The sequence below is a fragment of the Gossypium hirsutum genome, chromosome A06 (genome assembly GCF_007990345.1).
Source record: "Gossypium hirsutum isolate 1008001.06 chromosome A06, Gossypium_hirsutum_v2.1, whole genome shotgun sequence".
NCBI classification, from domain to species: domain Eukaryota; kingdom Viridiplantae; phylum Streptophyta; class Magnoliopsida; order Malvales; family Malvaceae; genus Gossypium; species Gossypium hirsutum.
Window position 1 is genome coordinate 30,753,888 of NC_053429.1, and position 26,763 is coordinate 30,780,650.

Here is a 26,763-nt window from a genome sequence, read left to right on the forward strand (position 1 = left end):
CCGTGTATGCTACACAGCCTAGAACAAGGACGTGTGTTTTGGCCGTGTGAATCCTGCACCTAATTTACAAAAATTAAGTTAACCACACAGCCTAGCACACAGGTGTGTGACCGGTTGTGTAATCCAAGTCAAAGAGTTACACGGGGTCGGACATGAGACACAGGCGTGTCCCAATGCCACACGAGCGTGTGACCCCTGTATATGAGAGAAATTGTGAAATTTTGTAAAAAATTCCCCGAGTTCCTGATTTAGTCTCGACTTGATTCCAACATTTATAATGGGCCTCGAGGTTTCATCAAAGGACAATATGATTAGGTTCGATTATGAATAATAATTAACATGAATTATCTGTAATGTTCTGAAAACTCTAGTAATGTTCCGTAACCCTGTTCCGGCGATGGATACAGGTTAAGGGTGTTACAATTGGTGTAAAGTTTAAGTATGTTCATGGTACCATTTGGTATGATCTAGGAACTTGAAAATGTGCATTTAGGGTCATTTCACCATCAAGTCTAGAGAAAGACATCTCTCGAGTCTGTCTCAAGATAGTTGGAACAAAATTTACCATACATATCGAAATTAATAAATTTTGTCCTGTTCTAGGTCTCGAGACAAGAACTCATTGTCTTGAGACATTCAAACTTGAAACTAAAATAAGAAAATAGGTAAGGTTGGTCTTGAGACATGAGGGACCTTGTCTCACGACATGGATTTTAATGTCTCGAGACATGCCATTATCGAAGAAAAATAAATAAATAATTTCTTAAAATAAAATGAGCTCTGTCTCGAGACATGGAGTTCTCTGTCTCGAGACATAGCATTGAAACTTGATAATTGAGTTGGATTTGAGTCCTAACTCTAAAATCAACCCCACAATAACTCGTAACTTATTGAATTAGAATCCTATGTATAAATGAATTTACGTATATGAACATAATGGGTGATTTAATTGTTATGCACGGTAATTATGATCTAAACTTTGTCAACATGTGCTAAGTTAGTTCAAGTTGTTTCGATAACATAATGTGACATCATATATTCGGATCTGGTGAACGGGTCGTGTGTGGTGTTACAAGTCTTCTTATGTTTTTTTTCCTTAAATTGTTTTATGTATAAGATTATTATTTTATTTATAAAAATATTATTTTAATTAATAAATTTTGTGTTAGAAAAATGGGTATTCATTTATTTATAAATATTTTTATAATTTTGTATGTATTTTTATAAAATTTTATGTAAATTTATCAAAAAAAATAAACTTTTAAATTTTTTTTAAAATTTTTTTTAAAAATTTAAGAATCAAGACTAAATTATCAAAATGTGTAAAGTTGAGGGTTAAATTTGTTGAATTTTTAGAATTAAGACCAAATTGATAGAATATGTTAATATTGAATAGATAAAATTTTTATTATGTCAATAAAAAATCTTTCATAATGAATGAGTAAGCAAAATATTAAATTTCAATAATGTTAGTGATTAAAATAAAATTTTTTAAACCTATATGATCAAAATAGAAATAAGCTAATAGTTAAGTGACTATTTTTATAGTTTATCTAAGATTAAATTCTTTTATTTTTTATTTAAATATTTTACTTTATAGATGACATAATTATTATTTTTTTTGTCAAAATTTATTGTTGGTGTACTTGGTAAATATACTTAAAAAAATAGAAGGATTAAGGGTGTAAAAAACTTTTGAATTTTTTCAAAAAAAGTAATTAAGCTTTTGTTTTTTTTACTCAATTGAGTATCTAAATGGGTAAAATGCATTAAAAAGATCCTTTGACAGTTAACATTAATGACCTTTTCTTTTTCTTTTTTCAAGTATCTTTACCATGTGTGACTAGACCTGATCATGGGTTGGGCCACTCGCTCAAGCTCGAAAACCCACTTGAAAAGTGAGAGGGTTTGGGCAAAAATATATACTTGAAAAATGAGTTTAGACAAAAAAAGGCCCATTTTCTAAACGGGTCAGGCCTCGGGTAAGATTTTTTTGGCTCGAGCCTGGATTGACCCGAATTTGCCTAAAATTTTTCGTTGTTATTTATTGACATTTTAATGTTGTTTTGTTGCCATTTTGTTATTATATTACTATTTTTCTGTTGTTATTGTTTGGATATTGTATAACTCTTGTTTTACAATTAATTTTCTTACTATTTTAGAGGCATTTGCTTACTAAGTTGTAACTATTGTAGTGTTATTTAAATATAAAGACTTTTTCTTAAAATGTATTTTCAATTTGTTGAGAATAATTTATTTTAATATTTTTAGTATATTTGATGTTTACTTTTTAAAATTTGTTTTTATATAAAAAATAATATAAATTTTTTAATACGCCGGGCCGAGTTGGGCTCAAGGTTAGTATTTTTTTTATCTAGGTTGGGCTTAAACAAAAATTTAAGTCCATTTTTCGAGTTGAGACCTAGAAAATAGGCCTAAAAATTTGCATTAGCTCCACCCAAACTCGACCTGATTCATGATCAGGTCTAATTGTGACACTTGAAAATGATAAAAATAATAATAATACAAAAATATTGAGATATTATTTAAAATTTAGAAAAAATATAATATATAAATATATAGGAAAAAAATTAAAGGTTATAAGATTTATTCTCCATCAAGTGTGCGGTGGTGTTGTAATATATAAAATATTTTTAAACCAGTGTATTAATAGTATGAAAGGTGGAGTTGGTAACTTGGTCGTCTCTTCTTCCGCCAGCTTTGTTCATTGGCTTCTTCAATTTTTTTATATTGAAATTACGTTGAATATTCTCTGCTATTATTTGAAAATTTCAGTTTTAAGACATGCCTAAAGACCATTATGGAAGGTCAGAATTTTCGTTTAAACTAGTTTTTAATTGCATAGTTATAGTTAATTTCTTGAGACCTCCTAAATTTGATCAAAACTGATGGAGAATAGTGGAAGATAAGTTTGGAGAAAGAGGAGTAGTTTGAGTAAGTTTGATTGGTGAACTCTAAACCACAATTTAATGATTGATATGGTAGATCAATACTCATCGAGAATAGAAAACATACATTAGATTCAAGTTGATTTGATAATTAGTGTGGAGGATCAGAGAAAAAAACTATTTAATTTTTAGTTCATAAATTCATTACGTTTCAAAATTATTCATTTAAAAAAAATTAAATTGTAAAAGAGAAGGAGAAAAAAATTTTTAATTGGTGCAGACGGTATAAACGGAGAAAGCCATAAAAAAATTTTTAATTGGTGCAGACGGTATAAACGGAGAAAGCCATACAACAATAATTTTAACAATTCAATAATTTATATGAAAACTTTTAAATAATTTAATTATCATTTTATAATTTTTTAAATTTAAGTAACTACAAGATAAATTTATTAACAATTTAGTAACTTTCTACATAGTTTACCCAAATTTCTAACCATTAGCATTTTTGGTAAACCTTACAAATTTGGTTTACACTTTTTTTTTTCTTAGCATAATTGAAGACTGGCATTTTCATGTAGTTGATTTCCCCCCTCTATATCCAATATCACTTAATCAGGACTTAGTAGGATAAGTGGCAACATCAGAGCAGGTACATACGAGTAGATCCAATGGAACAACCCGCATGGAAGGTTTTTCAACCCTCATAAGACAACTACCCAAATCTCCGCTATCCAATCCATTTTCGGCGCCGTTCGTCTTTTTCATTTTCTTTTACATTTATTTATTAATTAGGGTTATTCGCTAGATTAGTATTTGAAATTTAAAATATTTTAATTGAAATATTAAAGTGTTAATATTATATTAATTAGATTTTTTTAACTTAAATATCAAATATTATTTTAAATTTGACACGAAGTATATTTAAAATAATTTATTCAAATTATAAATACATTTATATTTGTTACATTGATAGTTTAAATATAACACATTAAAAAAAAGTCTTTGTAAAATTTAGTGATAATATCTGATCTTTTATAAATCATCAAATTTAAATTATTCATGTAATAAAAATTTAGATATTAAAATTTTTATTTATCGATTTTAAATATACTTTACGTCAAAATTTAATGTTGAAATCGATGTTAGGATGATGGAAAGATACGATTATACAATATTAATACTTTGATAAATCAAATTCAACCTTTTAAGGTTTATGGATTAATTTAAATTTGGATCATAATGTAGGACTTATCCTGCAATTAACCCTCTTTAATTTTCTTCTTTGCCACTGTACTAAAGCAAACCACTGTCGAGTTTTAGGGTTTTAGAGTTTGAGCCACTTCAATCCATTGCACCCAAAAAGAAAACGCGAGAAAAAAAAAAAAGAGAATCCTTCCAACAAGTATGCCCTTCTTTCTATATTTCTTGAATTATTCCTTCTTTCTTAAAATTTTGTTTAATTCGTTGCTCTCTCTAATTTTCATATCCAGTTATTGAGATATTTGTTTATTATCTGTATTTTAACTTAAGATAGATTGCTGTTCTTTAGTTTTCGTGTTTTGGGTTAACAGAAGAATTGGTAATGATCAAGTTCTAAAAGGAAAATACCTTTTTTTTCTTTTTGCCTGTGTCTCATGGGATTATTTAAGTCTTAATAGCTGTTCATTTTCTGCTTTAACATATAAATTAATTGATGATGAATTGAATTTCTTATTTTAATTCTATGTGTTATTCTGTTGTAAATTTGCAGGTTATTTGTGAGAAATACTAGTGGGAAGTCAAAATGCAGGCTTGTAATGGAGCTGCAATGATGGGTTCTTTGCTTCAGCCCATATGGGTCAAAGGGAATAGACCAATTTTTCCTTTAAAAGGGTATGGTCTTAAGTTCAACTCTGTCAAACCCTGTAGAGCTCAACTTGAAAGCAGCTTGGTTACTGGAAAGCCTCCCTCTTCGGACTCATTCCCTGTGGTCGAAACCCGATTTGTGGACCATGGCCTCAGTGAAGCCGATCCCGAGGTTCGTGCTATTATTAACAAGGAGAAAGAGAGGCAATTCAAAAGCCTTGAGCTTATTGCCTCAGAGAACTTTACATCCCGAGCAGTAATGGAGGCAGTTGGGTCATGTCTCACAAACAAGTATTCCGAAGGACTACCTGGTAAAAGGTATATCGAGTTAAGCTAAATGCATAGAGATGTGATCTTTGTGTTTTTGGATTTATTATTTGCAGCTAATGATCTTAATTTTTATTGCAGGTACTATGGGGGCAATGAGTACATTGATGAACTTGAAATACTTTGCCAAAAGAGGGCTTTGGCAGCATTTCATTTGGATGAAAATAAGTGGGGCGTTAATGTTCAACCATTGTCTGGTTCTCCTGCTAATTTTGAGGTTTATACAGCAATTCTTAATCCGCATGATCGAATAATGGTAAGATACTTCTGCCGAACTCTGCTGCTGTAACTTAGTTCTCTCTGTTCGATAGTGCACATATAAATGATTCTTAATGTAACTGGTATAGGGTTTGGACTTACCACATGGCGGACATTTGTCACATGGATTTATGACTCCTAAAAGACGTGTATCTGGTACATCAATCTATTTCGAGTCAATGCCTTATCGGCTTGATGAATCCACAGGTAACTCATCGTTATTGTTAAGACTTAATTCGTTTAGTGGTTGGTATGCTTGCTTGGTGGTTGATTTGATTTGTCTTAAATTTGGAGCAGGCCTAGTTGATTATGACATGCTTGAGAAAACAGCTACCCTCTTTCGACCAAAACTCATAATCTGTGGTGCCAGTGCATATCCTCGAGATTTTGATTATCCTCGCATGAGGAAGGTAAGCATTGATGTGCTTATTGGTTGTGCTATATAGTCTGCCGTACTTTACTATCATTTAGTGACTTTTTTTAAGCATTTAACTTAATTGGAATTGATATCTGTTGGAAGATAGCAGATGCTGTTGGTGCATTTCTCATGATGGATATGGCTCATATAAGTGGCCTTGTTGCCGCTTCTGTAGTTGCTGACCCCTTTGAATATTGTGATATCGTGACAACAACCACACACAAGGTTTGGGATGAATATTTTCAAATGCTGTCTTGAACCATATTCATGTTAAATTCACTTCACATAGTGCTAGTTTTGCTTGTTGAAACATTAATATTTAAGGTAACTTGAGAAAATCTACTACCTTGTAGCATGGTAAATCTCGCTTGATTCTTTCCCTATTTCACTTGCCCTTGTGTAGCGAAGAATGTCTTCACGTTGTTTTGATCATGATTTACTTATCATGTGCATTAGAATTTAAATAAGCTGCTTTGCCAATAATCTCACTGATACTTGTGTGTTCCAAATAGTACTATTACTTTGTTTGTGTTAATATGTCCGTTTGAATAACCTACTTGATTTTCTTTACTCATTTCCAGTCTTTGAGAGGTCCAAGAGGTGGCATGATCTTCTTCAAGAAGGACCCTGTTCTTGGAGTTGATTTGGAATCTGCTATCAATAATGCTGTTTTTCCAGGTTTACAGGTTAGTTTGATTGGTCTCCTTTGCTCCTATTACTAATCTGAATTCCCCATTCCATCCTTCTGCCGGCTTTCAAGTTATGGAACTAGTTATATCATGAGAAGCATAATGTTTGTATATGCAGGGTGGACCTCATAACCACACAATTGGAGGACTAGCAGTTTGCTTGCAACATGCACAATCACCCGAGTTCAAGGCTTACCAGAATCAGGTACTTTCCTTCAAAGATGAGTAATAAAAAATAAAGAGGCAAAGTTATGTGGTGATTAAGTCAAAATATGGGTACTTCATGCTGCAGGTAGTGTCTAATTGTAGAGCTCTTGCAAGGCGATTGGTTGAACTTGGCTATACACTAGTTTCTGGTGGTAGTGATAATCACCTTGTGCTTGTGGATCTAAGGCCATTGGTAAGTTACCATCTCTGTGAGACATGCAAACTTGAGTGGCATTTAGAAATTGACTCAAAACTGAAAACCTGACTCAACTCGACCAACCTCACACAATTTGGCTATAAAAAGTCAACAATCTGAATCCACCCAACCCAAATACAAATTGATCTGAACTCGAATTTGACCTGAACCCAAAATAACTTGGCGCAAAATGCCCTAAATAGCCCCAACCTAAATAACTTGAACCTTAAACTGACAAACCTAAAAATTCAAAAACCCAAATAAACCTGATCAAAACCAACCTGATCTGCCCAATTGACAAGTCTAGAGGCGTAGGATCTCTTGTTTTTTTTATTCTCTTGTAGACACCCTAAACTCCTTTTGCCTCCTTTATATCAATGAACTTCTCCTGCAACAGGGTATTGATGGGGCTCGGGTGGAGAAAATACTTGACATGGCCTCTATCACCTTGAACAAAAATTCGGTGCCTGGTAAGTTCTTCCTTATTCCCCTTTTTTACCATTCATTTATAATTAACTTTTTCCCTTTTTATACCAATCCTTGATACATCTCAAAATTTGCAGGGGATAAGAGTGCACTTGTGCCGGGTGGCATTCGCATTGGATCGCCTGCAATGACTACCAGAGGATTTACAGAAAAGGAATTCACGGCTATTGCTGATTTCATCCATGAGGGCGTGCAAATCACTATTGAGGCTAAGGGATTAGCTTCTGGATCAAAGGTCCAAGAGTTCTTGAAGTTTGTCTCGTATCCTGATTTTTCGTTGACGGATAAGGTGTCCAATCTTCGTAGTAGAGTCGAAGCACTTACCACCCAGTTTCCCATACCCGGCGTATGAGTGAGGTTTAATTAGTAATGAGAGACCTGGGAACATTATTATATCATAACATGGTGAAATCCAACACTGATTTCTTCCATAGATTTATGAAAATTTGAGATGTAGTGATGAAAGGGGATGAGTAACGTAGGACTTAAACGTTGGTTTGTGATGACAACCAGCAATAATTTTATCACTTTAAATGTGGTTTCTCTACAATATTAATACATATTATAATTAATTCATTATGATTCTATTTTCTTGGAAAAAAATAACTTTTTTAATTGACGATATTTTAAATTTATAAGTGGATCGATTAGTCACGCATTTCAATTTTAATATTTTTACTTTTAACCCTAGAATTTAGTATATTTATTTGGAATTTAATTGATAACCCTCAAAGTTTTTTTATTTTATTTTATTTTAGATAGAGGGGTTTGTTCAAAATAAGTATAACCTAACTCAAAATAAGTATAACCGAACTCAAAATATAAAATTTTAAAATTATATTTAATATAATAAAATATTTATTAGATTTATTTGTGTTTTTCAATTTAATAAATTATAATAGTGTTTTTAAATATGAATACCTTTTCATGTGTTAGAAAAGTTTTATTTTAGCATTTTTTAGTATATTATATATATTTTTTTAAATTTTATTTTTAAATAAAAATTAATCTAAAAAATCAAACATGGGAAGTCGAGTCAAGTCCGAGTTTACTTTTCTTAAATTAAGAACTTGAGCAAAAAAAGTAAACTCATTTTTGGGTCGAATTTAACTCAACTTAACTTATGAGCACATCTAATGATTATATTCAATATTACTATTTAAAAGTAAAGTAATAAAGTTAATCACGAACAATTTTCTAAAAGGATATTACTTAATCCAACTTAATTAAATTTTTTTGTCGAAATTATTGGACTTCAATTAAGAGTAAAAAGATTATTATTATTTTTAAAAATAATAAAATATAAAATGCTAAATATGCAAATAATATAGAAACTGATAGCAAACTTAGACTTAAATATTAAAAAAAAATTAGAGTACCCAAATATTAATTTAATCATACAATCTATATTACATTCACAAGAAGGCCAAAAGAAAAAAGGTCCATTTTCTAAGAAAAAGCCCAAACATTTGAGAAAGCTCAGCCTTAAACCCTTAACCCGAAACAAAGGGCCTCTATATAATCATCTTATACCCAATTTAGGGTTTCAAATAAACTTTGTCTCACACTCCTCTGCTTCGTTTTGTTTCTGCTGCTTCGTTTCCGTTTAGGGGAAAACCATATCGTAATCTCTTTAGGATCTCACTGCGAGGTAGGAGGCACCAGTGATAATTACTTTTTATATCCATAGGAAGATATTTCCTTCTCTGGGTTTTTCTTTTTTCGGGATTTAATCCGTTTATTCGTTGAAGATTCCTTGAAACAATTTTTTTTTGAAACGATGTTGGGAATGATGAGAAAATTTAATATTATCACAGTTATCCCTGTCTGATTTCCAGTGCTGATAATGTGTTCTCTGACACAACATTCGTATTATTTTTTCTTTTAATAAATGTATTTAATATTTCTTCAAGATTTGTTTTTGTTGATTTTAGTTCTTCGTATGCTATAATTTTTTGTTTTGAAGTTGCAGATTCAACCTAATGGCGAAGAAGGGTTCTTCAACGACGCCTTCTAGAAAAGCAGAAAATAAAAAAGAAGAATCTATTCCAGAACAGAAGAATTCAGCTTCTAAAATGGCTGGTAACGAAATCGACGAGATATTTGCAGGTAAAAAGAGGAAGAAACCCGACCCTAAAGGGTCCGAGAAACCGAACGGCGAGGAAATTTCAAAACCCAAATTGTCGAAAAAGAAGAGTAAAAAGAGTAAAGAAACCAACAGGGAAGGAGGATTCAATGAACCTTCTTCTCGGCCTCGGAAAAGAACGGCAGATGGTTTTGCAATTTACACTGAAGAAGAATTGGGTATTAGTAAATCTGGTGCAGGAAGTACGCCACTTTGCCCATTTGATTGTGATTGTTGTTTTTGATAAATGGGGTTTTGGTGTTAATTTAGTCTTTGTTACTTTAATTTTCAAATTTCAGAAATTTGAGGGTTTTAGGCTAAATATGATTGTTGTATAACGCAAGGCATGAAGTTTTTACATGAAATGCAAATTTTGATTCATTCTCTTCCATGAGCTGACTTTTTTGTTTATTTTGGTTACTAATCACACGAAAAATTTCAAAACAAAACTATTTGTTCTATTTGAGCTACAGATTGCGGGTGTTTTGTCAAGAAGGAAGCTAGTTGTAAGGGTGCTTCCCCATAAACAATAATTAGATCACCACATTCTGGCACATTAAAGTAATGGTGTTTGATATGAGACTTATTAGAGCAGTTGCATCTACTTATACTTGTATATATATTAATAATACCAAGTCCAGAGTTCTGCTTCGACGCTTGTTGCCTGTGGTATGTGTCGATATGATTCTTTTACCCAATTTCCATTGTGATCCCTAATAACAACTTCAGCTCCTCCCCTGCCAGGATTCCTCGTTGCCGAGTTTATTTTACACCAAGGTTGGGTTTCCTCCATCTCAAGAACTTAACAGGATAGGCTACTCAGTAGTTGCACGTTCAAGAAATTTGTCTAGCCTACAAGGACTGTCAAAAGTTTTGGCAAAGATGAGATGGAAGGGTATTGTGGGTTTTGTGTACCAGTTCTTGTTGTTGAGGTTATTGTCAAGTCATACATGATAATACCATTCCTGGTTCTGCACTCGTCCAACGTTGTTATAATCCAAAACTCATACGCACTGCCTAATGTAAACTTTCTAGATTCTGTGTAATTTTCAAACAAGCGCATACCTTCCTTCAACAGTTGTAATTGGCGTACTATACGTTACACTAAGGTTGAGTTGGCAGTTGAAATGAGAAGCTTTCACATCTATTCCGGAAATATCATTTCCTATTCGTCTCTCCTTAAGGGTCTCCCAATCCTGATCAATTACACAACCAAAACTTAGTCAAGCGGTTAACCCATCGTATCCCCTCGACTTGTTTTTCTTAGAGCTCCCCACGTTGGCGGCACACTAAAATTTGCACTTGTAGTGACTTGGTTGGTTACGAATATATTTAATTTAGCAAGGAGAATTTGGTGAGAATAGTGATTAAACATGAATCGGGTATTAATAGATAAAAAAGAAATAGAGTGAAATCAAAATTCAAGAATTCAGATTAAATCTGTCTATGAATCAGGTCATGATAGAATTTTAAGCTCAATTGTTAGTTTCAGACTCAATTCAAAAAATGAGCTTCATTTTTTTGTCCAAGTTGAGGCCCAAGGCTGGCCCGACGTAAACTAATTTTAAAAAAGTTATTTTATTATATAAAACAATTTGGGGGGGGGTTTATTTTGCTAAAAGTAACTAAAAATAAGTAACTACTACAACAGTGAGGATAATAAAAGCTCAAAACTCTAGTCATCACAAATTGGGGGTTTTAAAATAAAAACCTATAAATGAAACAATCCCATTATGCCACATGAATCATCAGACCATGCACTTATATTGACATCTTCACATTTGAAAAATAAAGAACGAGCAGATGAAAACATTGCAAGAAGAAAGCATATCCAGAACTAAACTATTTCGAAGCAGTTGTGTTGAGGTTAGGAAAATTATAAGACCTAACAGGAGGTGGTGGCTTGGCATAGGTTATTATGGTGTATTTTTTGCATTCCCAAGCACTTTCATTGCTCGGCTTGCTGCACTTGATGGACTTTCCAACTAGAAGCGAACTTCATGCATGGCATGGGCTGCCAAGTAACCAGTGAATGTCCATCAAGTGCAGCAAGCCAATTCTTGAGCTATTATTATCCTCACTGTTGTCCTAATTACTTATTTTTAGTTAATAAAGATCACAGGTGGCATGTCAATTTGCAGAAGATATGAAACAGCATTAGTGAAAGTAAATGCTACTACAAACTGAAATGACACCTATTTTTTACATCAATTCATTTCAGGGTAACTGTAGAAGGGAAATAACCTGAAATTAGTGAAAAAGTTCCACCAATTAGAAAACCTAAAACAACAGCAAGGGTGCGATGTATTTGGAGTTGAAGTGAATGGAATATAACATGTGGTTAGGGTTAAATGGTACAGAATTGTCTTTATAGTTCATCATAGCCCATGAATGTCATCCATTCAAAAACTTTATTTGTTAGATTAAAAGTACTATGTTAAAGTGCCAGCAAAATATTCTAAATATGCAAAAGGCAGTATCAGTCATCCGATGTTGAGTAACACTTCACTAGCTAAACAATTCCACTTTTATTTTCAAAACTGAACTAGTGTGAAAACCTCCATTTTTAAAATGCATTTTATCGAAAAAAACAACCAATCTCATTGCTTCAAAAAACCCATTTTTTTTCAAAGGCAGAGCTTTAAAAACAAAGAGTTGAAACAAAGAAAATTCAAAAATGGTGGTGTTACCTTCGGGTTTTCAGTCAAGAAGCAACAATGGTGATTGGTGAACGATGATGGATCGGTGGGTGTGTGGTGGACCGGAGTTGTTAACGATGGCGGTGGTGGTCGGTGGGTGTTGGACTGGAGAAGGGATTTAGAGGTGTTAATCGGGAAAAGAAAAGAAAAAGAAAAGAAACGGTGACTTATTAAGCATATGGTTCGGGTCGGGCCAGACCAATAAATTATATAAGAGACTCAGCCCATTTTGAATACGAGTCTCATTTTGAGTCTAAATTCATTTTTTGAGTTTATATTTTTATCAAAACTTTTCTATTTTTCAGACAGGCCTTTGGGTCAGGCCAGGTGACTAAGCTTATGGATAAGTTTAATTTGGACCCATGATGTATCCCTCTCAAGTAGGGGTAAGCAAAACTCAATTTGATTCAAAAAATTGAATTTCAAGTTAATTGAATGGAGTTATTCAAGTTAGTTCAAATCAGTAATTTGAGTTTCGAGTTTAAGTCGAGTTAAATTTTACAATTTAAATAACAAATTAGTGTAAAAATCCCTTTGGTGTTTTACAATTTTGAAAATGAGCAAATTGGTCTCTTTCAACAAAAATTACAAAAAAAATTTAAATAATTTTTAAAATTCAAAATATTTATATAAATTCTAAAATTTATATATTTTTAAAAAATTCTAAATTTATTTTTAAAAAAATTAGAGAATATATAAATAAAGTTAAGAATATATTTTATTATTATTTTATTTTGAATTGTTTTTTCAAATATATATGTTTTTAAATTTATGTGCTTTAAAATAAAATTATTATAATGTAATAAGATTTTAATTTAACTCAAATAAATTTACTCGATTCGAAAGACTTATCAACTCGCTTGACTTAAAATTTTTTCAATTAATTTAATAAAACGCTAATCCCTAATCTCAAGTCATATAGAATTCTCTCAAGTGATATAGTTGTCCATATTATTTTGATGATGTGGACTTGGTTGATTATCATACCTAGCTCTCCAAGTGGTTTAGGTTTCCTAATCATCTCTCAATTCTAGGAAGAGTGGTTGCTTCTCCACTTTGCCTCCCCAGAATAAAATTTGGTTTTATGTTTTGAATGTGGTAATTACAAATTTGAGATTGGATTCCTTTGAATTTTAAATGTCCATGTTTCAAAATGTTTAATTTAATACCTGAGTTTTGTTTCATCTCAATTAAGTATGTAAGTTTAATTTTAAGATTCAATTTTCTCAATATTAAAAACAATCATTTGATCTAAATACTATATTCGACATTGAAAATAAATTTAAGTATCAAATTGAGAAATTGTTTTTTTATCGAAATTCAACATTGAAACTTACAGAATCCAACATTAAATGTACACAATTGGTAAAAACAAATCAAAATAATATAAGCCAAAATTTCATGAATAAGCTAAAGAGACAATGAGTCAGTCTGCAAGCTTCAATCAACGAGCACAAAAGTGTAAACCAAAACAAAAGGGGACGATGATTTCCCATCCACGACCATACCTGCCTTGCAACGTGCATCAAGTCGTGATAAAGTTACCTAAAGCTTCAGAAACCATTCCTTCCTTGCAAGGGGCGTCAATCTGTAGATTACAGATTCCATTAATTTAGCAAGCAAGGGATGGTCTCTGAAGCCGTAGATAACAATATTGCCAATAAAATCCTTGCAATATGGATTAACCAATCCACTATAGGTGACCTTGCTTTCTCGTTGTAATAACGTTTTCTAGAGCTTTAGAAATCATCCCTTTCTAGCAATGTGCTTCAATTTATTTATATATTTACACATCTAAAAAAGGGATGATTTCTAAAGCTGTAGATAACAGTACTATAAATTGCAATATTTCCACCGTACATGACAATATTGAACTCGGTGCCTTGCTTCCTCATCATGATAAAGCTATCTAAAGCTTTAGAAATCATTCATTCCTTGTTATATGTGTGTATCTGTACATTAAACAAGGAAGGAATGATTTCTAAAGCTGTAGATAACAATATTGTAACATGATATTTCAAATACTTCCTTGCAATCCCCATCAACCAATCCACCATGCATGACGGCATTTGGCTCAAATTATTTTTCACAACAGAAGTAATAACATGGTTAAAATCATTAAATATAAAATAAAAATTTAGCTGCTTTAAATTTGAAGGAAAGCATGGAGAAGGCAAAGGCTCCCTCCAATCGTGTAAGTAGCTTTGGTTTAGGCACAATGCAAAAGGTGGATTGCTATTGTAAACAAACAAACACCCGTGTCTGACTGTATGCCCCCCTCCGCCCTTCAACAACACCGTCAAATGCTAGACCATGAATTTAAAAGACAATAAACAATTGTAAAGGGGTTATTGTGTCATGAAACAACTGTGAGTTTCATGGGTCTTCACCCCTTTAACTAAATATTGGCTCCAAGAGGCAGTCAGATCGGCCATAGACTGGCACCTGCTGTTGACTCTGATATGGAGCCTATCTGCACATCACTTAAACATTTGCAAACTAAAAAAAAAATCAATAGTTTCATAGCAAATCAACTTTGAGAAAATGGATTTCATTTTTTCATAATGAAACAAGTAAAGGAGAAAATTCTACAGCATCTGAAAATCATTCTTTCAGTTGACATAAGATTATAGAAAAAAAACGATGCAGTATTAAGCTATAGGATGCAATTCATGGATTGTTGATGCGTAGAATATTAGACTGACAGAAAGTGAAAAATGAAAGATTAGTAGTACCTATTTAAGGTATTGAAATCTATAAGACATGAAAGATAAGAAAGGGATTGCGTTGAGATGAGATGAGGCCGCAGTGCACATAGAGTATAACGTAAGCTTAAGGTGTTAAAACTTGCCTTTTATATAGTGGTTGCTCAACAAACCCTAAAAAATTAGTGGTTCTGTAATTTCCAAACAAGGGCATATACCTTCCCTAAGCAGTTGTAATTAGAGGTGATCATGGGCTGGGCGGCCCGGCCCGGCCCAAAAGCCTGTCCAAAAAATGTGAGGGTTTAAGTAAAAATATAGGCCTAAAAAATAGGCTTAGACAAAAAAGAGACCCGTTTAGAAAACGGGCCGAGCCCCGGGTAAATTTTTTTAACCCGGGCCCGGCCAAAATTTTATATTAAATTATTATTTTTTAATCATTTTTTATTTTTAACTTTAAGTCTTTTAACTTTACTCTTTTTTTTTCCCACTTTCATTTTATCATTTCGTGCTGTTGCCTTCCTCCCCTTTTTCCCATTTCCAAAACCCAAATCCCTAGCTCACCTCACCACCACCTCCGCCGATCCACCTCCACCGATCCACCCAAATCCCAGTTGTCTGTCGGCCACCTCCAGCTAGCCTCAAGCTCAGCTCAGCTTCTTCATTTTTGCTTCTTCCTTTGCAGTCTCGGTAGCCTCTTCTTTACGGTAAGCTTCTTCTTCTTCTTCTTCTTATTCACTGCTGCATCTTCTTCTTGCAGGTTTATTATTTCATTACTATGTACAAATGCATATATGCTTTAGTTCCCATTGTCTGAGTTCGAAGCCATGAGCTTTTAATAAACAGACAGCTTTATACATACGAGTGCTTTACTAAGTTTCATTAAGTTTATAAACAATTCAACTCTAAGCATCAATGGATACACTTATGGCATTTAGCTCGACATGCTGTTTACCCTCGTTTGTGGATAAACAATGAAAGTTGCATGAGCTTTAGACCTTGAGGATTGTTTACTATCTTATAAACTATCTTAGGGTTTAAATTAAATTTTATTACAATAATCAATCACTCGTCAAACTCAAAACTAATGTAATGATACTTATTATTTTAATAATAATGCATGTGGATTGTGGACTAATTGACTCCTGTCGGTGCATCATGCATGCTTCTGTTCTGTTTCTGTGTTTACAATTTTTTAAGCTTTATAATTTATTTCAATAGTATTTTAATTTTTAAATATACATTCAAAATTCTTTTAAATAAAATTCCAGAAGATAAAATTTTAATTTAGAACCAAATAAGTTGGTAAATTTTAATTTATATTTAAATAAAAAGCTTTAAATTAAATTGTCTTCGTTTGAAACATTTATTTTAAAATCAAATTTAAAATAAAAATAAAACAATTATTTGCAGGATTATTTATTTTAAATCAGGCTTTGCTTTTATTTTTCCCTTTATTATTTTTTTGTCATTATTTCATGCTCTCAAGCTAAAAAATAAATTAATATGGGCCGGGCCGGGCTGGGCTCGGGCTTCACACTTTTTCGTCAGGTCGGGCTTGGATAAAAATTCAAGCCCATATTTTGGGCCGGGCAGGGCTCGAGCCTAGAAAACGGGCCTGAATTTTTTTTGGGCCCGGCCCAAACCCAGCCCGGCCCGACCCATGATCACCTCTAGTTGTAATCGGTGTACTACACAGTGCACTAAGGTTGAGTTGGCAGTTTAGCTTTTTAAAAGAACTTCCGGATAAAAAAATGTTTTATAAATTAAAAGTTGAAACTTTTGCTTAAAATGTTAAGCTAAGCCTTAGAGTACAACTCATCATGGGTCTGGTCATTAGACCCGGCTCAAAAGCCCGCTCGAAATATAGGAAGATTTGGTTAAAAATATAAGCTTGAAAAATGGACTTAGACAAAAAAATAAGGTCCATTTAAAAAATGAGCAGGGCATCGGGTAAGGTATTTTTTATTTGGGCTCAGCCCAAATTTACTAAAAGACAAAAAAATATGCTTTTTTTTTAATGTTATTTTCTTATTGCTTTCTCCCTATTTTGCTACTATTTTACTATTATGTTGCTATTATTTTGTTATTATTCTTTGCATATTGTATAAAACTTATTTTATTGTTAATTTTGTTATTATTTTAAAGGCATTTGTTAATTTTGTTATTATTTTAGAGGTATTTACTTGTTAAATTGTATTTATCTTAGTGTTATTTAAGTCTATATTTTTTTAAAATTTATTTTTAATTTATTGAGAAATATTTATTTTGATGTTTTTAATATTTTTGATGTATTATAAATATTTAAAAATTATATAAAATAATACAAAAAATTAATATGGGCGAGTTCGGTTGGGCCCGAGTTTTATCATTTTTTCCCAGCCCATTTTTTGGGTTGGGCCGAGTCTGGACCTAGTAAATGGGCCTGACTTTTTAGTTGAGCCCGACATGAACCCGACCTGACCCGGCCCATGAACACCTCTACCTTCGAGTTTCACGTTGGCGACACATTAAAATCGATTGCCAATATATTTAATTTAGCAAGGGGACTTTGGTGAGAATAGTGATTAAACATGAATGAGATATAAATAGATGGAAAAGAAATAGAGTGAAATTAAAACTTAAGGATTTGGATTAGACGGGTCAAAATTAAATTGTAATTTTTATAATAGTAAAAATATATTTTTAAAGGATTAAATCAAAATTTTATTATTTCTAAGAGGGGTCAAAGTGTAATTTTATCTTTATTAATTTAAAATTTTAAAGGGTCAAAATGAAAAATTATCCATAGGGGAGCTAGGGCCTTGTCAGCCCCCTAGATTAGCCATTGATAACAAAACTCGATTCAATTTGAAAAAAAATTAAATTTCAAATTAATCGAATCGAATTGTTTAAGTTATTTAAGTCAACACGAATAAGTAATTTGAGTTTCGAGTTCGAGTTAAATTTTACAATTTGAATAACATATTAGTATAAATACCCCTTTAGTTCCTATTAATTTAAAAAATAAGTAAATTAATTTATTTCAACAAAAATTATAAAAAAATCAAAATATTTTTCAAAAATTCAAAGTATTTTTTATTATTTTGATTTAAAATTTTTTAAATATATATATTTTCAAATTGATGTGAAATTAGAATCTATAAGATATGAAAGATGAGAAGAAACAGGCAGGGATTGCGTTGTGATGAGAAGAGGCCGCAGAGCAGATAAATATGATGAAGGCTAAAGGTGTTAAAACTTGCCTTTATATAGTTGAGGAACAAACCCTAAAAATTAGGGGTTGTGTATTACTAAGATAGACACAGTGGTTTAAATGTATTTTTCCTCCTGTTTATTTTGTTTCTACTTTTCTTTTTCATTCTTTAATAAATTATGAATATTTATACACTGCTCGTTTATTTTTTTTATTCCACCAACATTTTAAAAAAATTAATATCTGTTTCTCTTTTTTAAATATCTATTTTTAATTTTTATTATATCCTAAGGACACTTATTAATCTTTAATATTGTTTCTGGCGTCTAAAATCTTTACTGTGAATTTATTAAATATTTTCCCTAAATTAAATTACTAATAATCTTTTCAGATTTTTTCATTTGGTGTAAAATACACCATTAAACACTAAATTAAGGGTAAGTTTTCATTTTGGTTACTTAATTAAAAAATTACAATTCAATCACTAAAGTTTTCAAAATTATTTTTTTTAACCTGATTATTAAGTGGCATTTCTTTAGTTGGTGTAATAACATTTTAGTCCTCAACTTTTATATTTTATACTAATTTGACCTTGATTCTATATAAAAATTGTTTGAAAAAACTCAAAATTATTTAAAAATAAAAAAATTCTAGAAAAATAAAATCTTGAAAATATGTATGGGAAATAAAAAAAATTATCATTCAATAGAATCTAATAACAAAATAAAAACAGAACAAAATCCTCACCTCCAAAAAAAGCTAGACTATTATATGCTTCCTTAGTGTTTTACAAAGCCAAATTAGAATATCTTCAAGTCAAGATACATGCACCTGAACAACATCCAAAACTGATATTTCTATAAAGATAATACAAAGAGAAAATTTGGAGGGTTTAAAATAAATTTTCCTCATTTTCTCACTTTATCTATTTTTGAAAATTTTATCTACTTTTAATTGTTAGAAATTTCTAAATTTTTAAAAAAGAATTTCAATTTTTTATCATCTTATATATTATCAAGGTCAAATTGATAGAAAGTATAACAACGATAAATAAAATTGCTATTATACCAACTAAAAAGTGCCATTTAATAGTCAAGTGACATAAAAAAAAATTTGGTAGTAAAGAAACAGTAAAAGCGATTACAATAAAAAAAAAGACAAAACAGTATTAGAATTATTCTGATCTTCCATTAGCAAACTCAGCATTGAAATTGGTGTCGTATTGAATATTTGTATACTGCTGGTACCATTAATCGGGATCTTGGCTATATGATCTACTATTCTGTTATGAAATTGAGGGATGTGTTGGGCACGCGTTTTCCAATTACGGCGAAGGAGTTGGTGAATGTTTCGCAACTCTTGTAATCTGTTTTTGATTGCACATTCAGCAAGGATTGTTTCCACCAGCATAGCATTGTCGCACTCAAGTTCCACATGTTGAAAGCTTAAATCCCAGGCAATAATGAGCTCCTCTAGCAAGGCTCTTGACTCAACATTAAAGACGAAATCATTAGCAATGTTCATCGAGAAACCACATATCCATTCCGCATGAGAGTCTCAAAGGACCACCCCCAATTGAATTACCAATACCATGCGCCAAGGCTGCTTCATCAATGTTTAATTTCACCCATCCTACTTCTGGTGCACACCAATGGGTAAACATGATCGTGGTTGTGGAACGAACTTGTGCTGTCATTGAACTTAAGTAGTTCCTTGCCCATGCGATAGCCGTAGCAGTAACTTCTTATAGTGAACTATGTTTGCCAGTGAAAATGTAGTTGTTACATGTCTTCCAAAGGAGCCAACAAAGGATAGAAAAGAGTATTCCCCATGTATATTCATGATTGCCAACATCATCTTGACATGATAAATTTTGATTTAGCCAATGAATAATAGATAACGAGAAGAAAGACTTTGTAGCACCCTAGACCCGTCTCGTTCGCTAGATCTGGGTACTAGGTGATACAAGGACCCAAATAATATAACTACAACAACGAGTTTATTATAATTAACTTACTTAAACTCTTAAATGAAAATTATAACAAGAAATATAACTCTTCTAGATTTCAACCACACAACTTAACAGTATTTACAACACCAAAATTTAAAATAAGATCGTTACACTTGTATCGATCCCCAATGTGTGGCCTCTAAGGGAGCCTCTCTATACACATGAATGACATCCACGCCTCTCCCTCAACCTGGCGTTGTTTGGCTTAGCCCTTCACTCGATTCTCAAATGAAAACTTTACCCTGCAAATAAGCAAACAATTTATAAGTTCAATTGAATTTAGTGAGTTTCTACATAACGACCCTATATCAAAATTCATAACTTTAGGGAACGAAGTTTTAAGTAGAGATATCAACTCCCTATTCATCCTTGGTCATTCGCAGATTTCACGGCGAGGTTGATGCCCTCCCTTCTTTCCACAAGTTACTGATAGCGAACTTACTCTTTATTTGAGTCATAAACATGTTCTTTACAGAATTGGTCCTCTATGGTGCAGGCCTGATTCTGCCTCATTCCAAATTTTCCATTTTTACCTTAACTCGTTCTGTGTTCATGATTCTGACCATGTGAATAAGCCATATAAAAGGATGCCTTAATGCCATGATAGCCTTGCACTATACCATTTAATCCTGGAATTATTTTTCCTGTTCCTAGTCACCAAAATGACTGATGACAATAGATAAATCCTTATTGATCCATACTCTTTGTTGCCTTTCGGTGAGATTCTGCTCAAGTAGTCCTTGGCAGACTTCCATACGGTTTATTTTGTATTACATAACCCTAGTTAGCTCACCCATCAATTGGTGAATGTTCTGGCGTCCTCCACCATATGACTGTCTGGGCGACCATTATCTCCACATAGACTTCGACAGACTTACTAGACGCTAGATACTCGTGGCTTCTTAGTTTTATGTTACGCTTACTCAATTGGTGATTCAACAAAATTGCTATTATACCAACTAAAAAGTGCCATTTAATAGTCAAGTGACATAAAAAAAATTTGGTAGTAAAGAAACAGTAAAAGCGATTACAATAAAAAAAAAGACAAAACAGTATTAGAATTATTCTGATCTTCCATTAGCAAACTCAGCATTGAAATTGGTGTCGTATTGAATATTTGTATACTGCTGGTACCATTAATCGGGATCTTGGCTATATGATCTACTATTCTGTTATGAAATTGAGGGATGTGTTGGGCACGCGTTTTCCAATTACGGCGAAGGAGTTGGTGAATGTTTCGCAACTCTTGTAATCTGTTTTTGATTGCACATTCAGCAAGGATTGTTTCCACCAGCATAGCATTGTCGCACTCAAGTTCCACATGTTGAAAGCTTAAATCCCAGGCAATAATGAGCTCCTCTAGCAAGGCTCTTGACTCAACATTAAAGACGAAATCATTAGCAATGTTCATCGAGAAACCACATATCCATTCCGCATGAGAGTCTCAAAGGACCACCCCCAATTGAATTACCAATACCATGCGCCAAGGCTGCTTCATCAATGTTTAATTTCACCCATCCTACTTCTGGTGCACACCAATGGGTAAACATGATCGTGGTTGTGGAACGAACTTGTGCTGTCATTGAACTTAAGTAGTTCCTTGCCCATGCGATAGCCGTAGCAGTAACTTCTTATAGTGAACTATGTTTGCCAGTGAAAATGTAGTTGTTACATGTCTTCCAAAGGAGCCAACAAAGGATAGAAAAGAGTATTCCCCATGTATATTCATGATTGCCAACATCAACTTGACATGATAAATTTTGATTTAGCCAATGAATAATAGATAACGAGAAGAAAGACTTTGTAGCACCCTAGACCCGTCTCGTTCGCTAGATCTGGGTACTAGGTGATACAAGGACCCAAATAATATAACTACAACAACGAGTTTATTATAATTAACTTACTTAAACTCTTAAATGAAAATTATAACAAGAAATATAACTCTTCTAGATTTCAACCACACAACTTAACAGTATTTACAACACCAAAATTTAAAATAAGATCGTTACACTTGTATCGATCCCCAATGTGTGGCCTCTAAGGGAGCCTCTCTATACACATGAATGACATCCACGCCTCTCCCTCAACCTGGCGTTGTTTGGCTTAGCCCTTCACTCGATTCTCAAATGAAAACTTTACCCTGCAAATAAGCAAACAATTTATAAGTTCAATTGAATTTAGTGAGTTTCTACATAACGACCCTATATCAAAATTCATAACTTTAGGGAACGAAGTTTTAAGTAGAGATATCAACTCCCTATTCATCCTTGGTCATTCGCAGATTTCACGGCGAGGTTGATGCCCTCCCTTCTTTCCACAAGTTACTGATAGCGAACTTACTCTTTATTTGAGTCATAAACATGTTCTTTACAGAATTGGTCCTCTATGGTGCAGGCCTGATTCTGCCTCATTCCAAATTTTCCATTTTTACCTTAACTCGTTCTGTGTTCATGATTCTGACCATGTGAATAAGCCATATAAAAGGATGCCTTAATGCCATGATAGCCTTGCACTATACCATTTAATCCTGGAATTATTTTTCCTGTTCCTAGTCACCAAAATGACTGATGACAATAGATAAATCCTTATTGATCCATACTCTTTGTTGCCTTTCGGTGAGATTCTGCTCAAGTAGTCCTTGGCAGACTTCCATACGGTTTATTTTGTATTACATAACCCTAGTTAGCTCACCCATCAATTGGTGAATGTTCTGGCGTCCTCCACCATATGACTGTCTGGGCGACCATTATCTCCACATAGACTTCGACAGACTTACTAGACGCTAGATACTCGTGGCTTCTTAGTTTTATGTTGCGCTAGATACCCATCAATTGGTGAATGTTCTGGCGTCCTCCACCATATGACTCGGGTTTACTTGCCCAAACATGGAGACTCATATTCTTAATCTAGCGGATCCTTAGACTATCCCATTTATTCGTGTTCTCGGACAAGTCATACTCTTCTTTTTGTGTTACTCTCCAAGTAGGTTATACTTCGATCTCTCTTTTTTCTAATACTGCCATCTTTTTAGCCTAACCTTTTTGGCGGACTTCACCTGACGCCATAGCCAAGCTACGATCTTACCTAGTCTGAACCCATGTTAAATGTTCTGGCAAACTCTATTGGTTGTCAAAGTCGAACTATGGTCTTACACCTTACAACCCCATGTTTAATGTCTTAGTGGACTTCCTCGTGTTTACTATCTCGGTGGACTCTCTATGCTACCCTAGTTAAGCTACGGTTTTACTGTAATACCACGAAATTTTTTTACAGTAAGATATTATCCTTGATATAGTAAAATAAGGAAATAAAGTGAAAAAAAGGAAAAATTTAAGTTATGGCAATATTGGGAAGTATATTATGATATATTAATTCAATAAAGGACTAAATTGTAAAAGTGAGAAAAGTTTTGTTGCAGAAGAGTAAATACTCAAACTTTGAGGGGTTAAAGTGTAAATATGAAAAATTTGAAGGGCTAATAGTGTAAAAATTTTAAGGGTGGAATGATCTAGAAACTAAGGAAAATGGATGAATTAGGACCAAATTGAATAGGTGAGGAATTATGAGGGACTAAATTACAATTTTACCAAATTTAAATGATGACTCAAGGATGAAATTTTAAAAGATCATAAAGGGCAAAATGGTCAATTGGAAAGAGAGAGAATTCTAGAAGACAATAATGATATTAGAGATATTTTGATATTTTATAATTATTTAATTAGATAAATATTATTTTATTAATATTTTAATAAGATATTTTATTAGTATGTAAAGAAAGAAAGATGAGGAATTTTCATCCATCTTTTTCATGCAACCAACATTAGAAGAGAAGAAAAGAAAGAAAATTTTCTTTTCTTTACAACTTGGTCCTTTCACCAAAAATTCACCATTTTCACTTTGAAATCAAAAAAATTTCCACAGCCATCAAGAGAGAAAGATGAAAAGGAGACTATGGGGAGCTAGAATATCAAGTTAGATTCAAGAAATAGAAGCTGGAGGAGAGACAAAAATCAAGTTAAAAATTGTAATCAATAGGACAAGGTAAGAACATGAAGATTTCAATATATTTTTAAGCTTGTTATTATTGAAAAAGCATGGAAATGATGTTATAGTAGAGTTTTCTTATATAAGGTTTTATGTTCTTGATATGTTAGTGAAGGGACGTAAGAGAAAGTGATGAGAAATATTATAGAGAAAAGGAATAAGGGTGTTATAAACTTAGTAATCAACATTTTGCATTAAAACAGTTTTGAACAGCAGCTGTAGTCTAATTTTGAAAATTCACCAAAAATTATAGAGCTTGAATTATAGGTTAAATAATATATGAAATTAAATAATTGAGTCTAGTTTCACCTAGAAGAAATGGTATAAGTAACAGAATTGTAGATTGTGAGATATAACAATTTATGTGAGACAAGGTCAGAATGATTTTGGGTTCCCTTGTTTTGACTTTCGAAAATCATAAAAAATTGGGGAAAAATAATTGTGGGATTAAATTTATATTTTTAAATCCTTAATGATTCTATTTTCAATAGAAAAAAATGGGAAAATCATCCGAATCCCGTACTAAGAGATAATTAATTTTTAGTAAAAAAAGGTTGAAGCTGTCAAACAGCAGAACAGAGATGAATTTGAAGATTTTACTGTACTTATTGGCTAAAGTATAAATTATGGAAACTTTATGGTAGAAAGATATTTGAGTCTCATTTCAATAACATCAAGCAGATCTTAATTTGAAATTCTGTAACTTAAGATATAAATAATTTAGTGATTATGACTCAAGTGGACAACTTTGAATGAACATATAAGTAAATAATGGAATTATAGATAATGTTACATATAAGCATGTTATATATATTAAGGATGTAGAATGGAGATGAGGAGAAGGAAAATAAATATATGAATATTCAGCTGGTAAGGGCTTACATTTAAAATGGATAATTTGCATGCTTTAGATTCAGAGACTAAATTGAATAAAAGTAAAAGTTTAAAGGGTAATTTTGTAAAAATGTAAAAAATGATCAAATTTCATGAAATGAATTGTTTTATTGTCTAAGTTAATAAATTGAATGAAATTATTAATTTAGATCAAGATCGGATGGAAAATCGATAAAAATGAAAAATTACCAAAATGCCCCTGAATCTTGGTATTTCTGCAATTTAGTTAGGTAAGTTCATATGGTTGAAATTTCATGATTATTTGTTAAATTAGGAATGATATAATGTATTATTTCATATGTTTGCAATTGAATTATGAATATTGTTAAATTATGGAAATCGAATCAAAAGTTCAAATTGAGCAGAACGCTGAATTGAATATGATCGTTTAGTGATCAGTGATGAATTGACGGATAAGACCATGGCTGGGCCATGGCAATATATGTGAAAGACCATAGCTAGACTATGGCATCCTGATGATAAGACCATATCTGGGATATGGCACTACGAGTGTAAGACCATGGCTGGGCCATAGTAATACATGTGTAAGACCATAGTTAGACTAACCATAGTTGGACTATGACATCAAACCAGAAACGAGTAAGACCATAGCTGAAAGACGCTATGACATCGCGATTCAGATGAGTAAGGCCATAGCTAAAAGACGCTATGACATCGCGATTCAGATGAGTAAGACCATAGCTGAAAGACATTATGGCATCATGATTCTGATATGTAAGACCATAGTTGAAAGATAATATGGCAATATGACGAGAAATGAATAAGACCATGGTTGAAAGATACCATGGCAACATGACAGAAAATGAATAAGAACATGGTTGAAAGATACCCTGGCAACATGACAGGAAATGAATAAGATCATGGTTTAAAGTTACCCTGGCAACATGACAGAAAATGAGTAAGACCATAATTGAAAAACACTATGGCATCATGTCGAAGATAAATAAGACTGTGGATGGGAGACACTATGACATCTGTTGAACAATTAATATTCAGGTAATATGTATCAGATGATGAATGGTTATATGAATTGGTTGTACAAAATGGTTGTGTGAAATGTCTAGAAGAATTGGTCATATGAAAATATATGTACAAAATAGTTGTATGAAATAATTATGAAATTAGATAAACGAAATAAGTATAGGTACATGGAATTTAATTTATGTTAAGTTTGATATGAACTATTACCAGGATAAATATACATAAAATATATGGAAATGATAGTGCATGAAATATTGATATAATGAAATGAATGATATATGCTTATGAAGAAATGGTAAGAGAATGATATGTTTCATGACATGTACATATATGATTATCTTTGATATGTTGATACAAGGAAATTATGTAAGTTGAGACAATTATTAAACTCTATTGTGACATGTCTAGAAAATAAGTATATCAATGTTGAATTTATATGAAATATGTGCAAGTATACTAATAATGTTGTTGTTTGATGCTTAGACAAGGGCCAAGCTATTGATTGAATGGTAATATGTTTATTTATATGATGCATTGAATCGGTAAGTATTTAATTGAAAGTTTTTGTTAAATGATATGTAAATCCTAGTAATGCCCCGAAACCCTGTTTCAGCGACGGATACGGGTTAGGGGTGTTACATTTACGCAAATACATTATGTTTAATATCCTAATGGACTACCTCGTGTTTACTATCCCGGAAGGCTGCCTTGCTTTTAATGTCTTAGTAGACTCTATTGATTGTCATAATTGA

General features: G+C 32.3%; 2 protein-coding genes and 1 non-coding gene across 5 annotated transcripts; all 3 read left to right on the plus strand.

Annotated features, from left to right (window-relative positions):
- Positions 1-3,888: 3,888 nt before the first annotated feature.
- Positions 3,889-7,914, plus strand: LOC107962865 (serine hydroxymethyltransferase 3, chloroplastic). 2 transcript variants are annotated; one of them, XM_016899419.2, is made up of 11 exons: positions 3,889-4,314; positions 4,663-5,075; positions 5,166-5,340; positions 5,432-5,549; positions 5,640-5,752; positions 5,863-5,985; positions 6,342-6,446; positions 6,568-6,654; positions 6,742-6,849; positions 7,250-7,322; positions 7,416-7,914. In XM_016899419.2, the coding sequence occupies exons 2-11, from the start codon at positions 4,696-4,698 to the stop codon at positions 7,688-7,690; spliced, it is 1,557 nt and encodes a 518-aa protein (XP_016754908.1). In that variant the 5' UTR covers positions 3,889-4,314; positions 4,663-4,695; the 3' UTR covers positions 7,691-7,914. The 2 variants fall into 2 exon arrangements, with proteins under 2 accessions (XP_016754908.1, XP_040971285.1); XM_041115351.1 differs by lacking the exon at positions 5,863-5,985 and having other exon boundaries at positions 4,176-4,314.
- A 935-nt stretch (positions 7,915-8,849) lies between these two features.
- On the plus strand, positions 8,850-9,852 carry LOC107962866 (uncharacterized protein C6G9.01c). Of its 2 annotated transcripts, none has more exons than XM_016899420.2 (2): positions 8,850-8,989; positions 9,311-9,852. In XM_016899420.2, exon 2 carries the CDS (start codon positions 9,321-9,323, stop codon positions 9,705-9,707), a length of 387 nt encoding a protein of 128 aa, XP_016754909.1. In that variant the 5' UTR covers positions 8,850-8,989; positions 9,311-9,320; the 3' UTR covers positions 9,708-9,852. The 2 variants fall into 2 exon arrangements, with proteins under 2 accessions (XP_016754909.1, XP_016754910.1); XM_016899421.2 differs by having other exon boundaries at positions 8,881-8,989; positions 9,305-9,852.
- On the plus strand, positions 9,120-9,204 carry LOC121231293 (small nucleolar RNA R38). Its single transcript, XR_005929355.1, has one exon. It is a non-coding gene; the product is annotated as a small nucleolar RNA R38 (small nucleolar RNA).
- Positions 9,853-26,763: the final 16,911 nt, after the last annotated feature.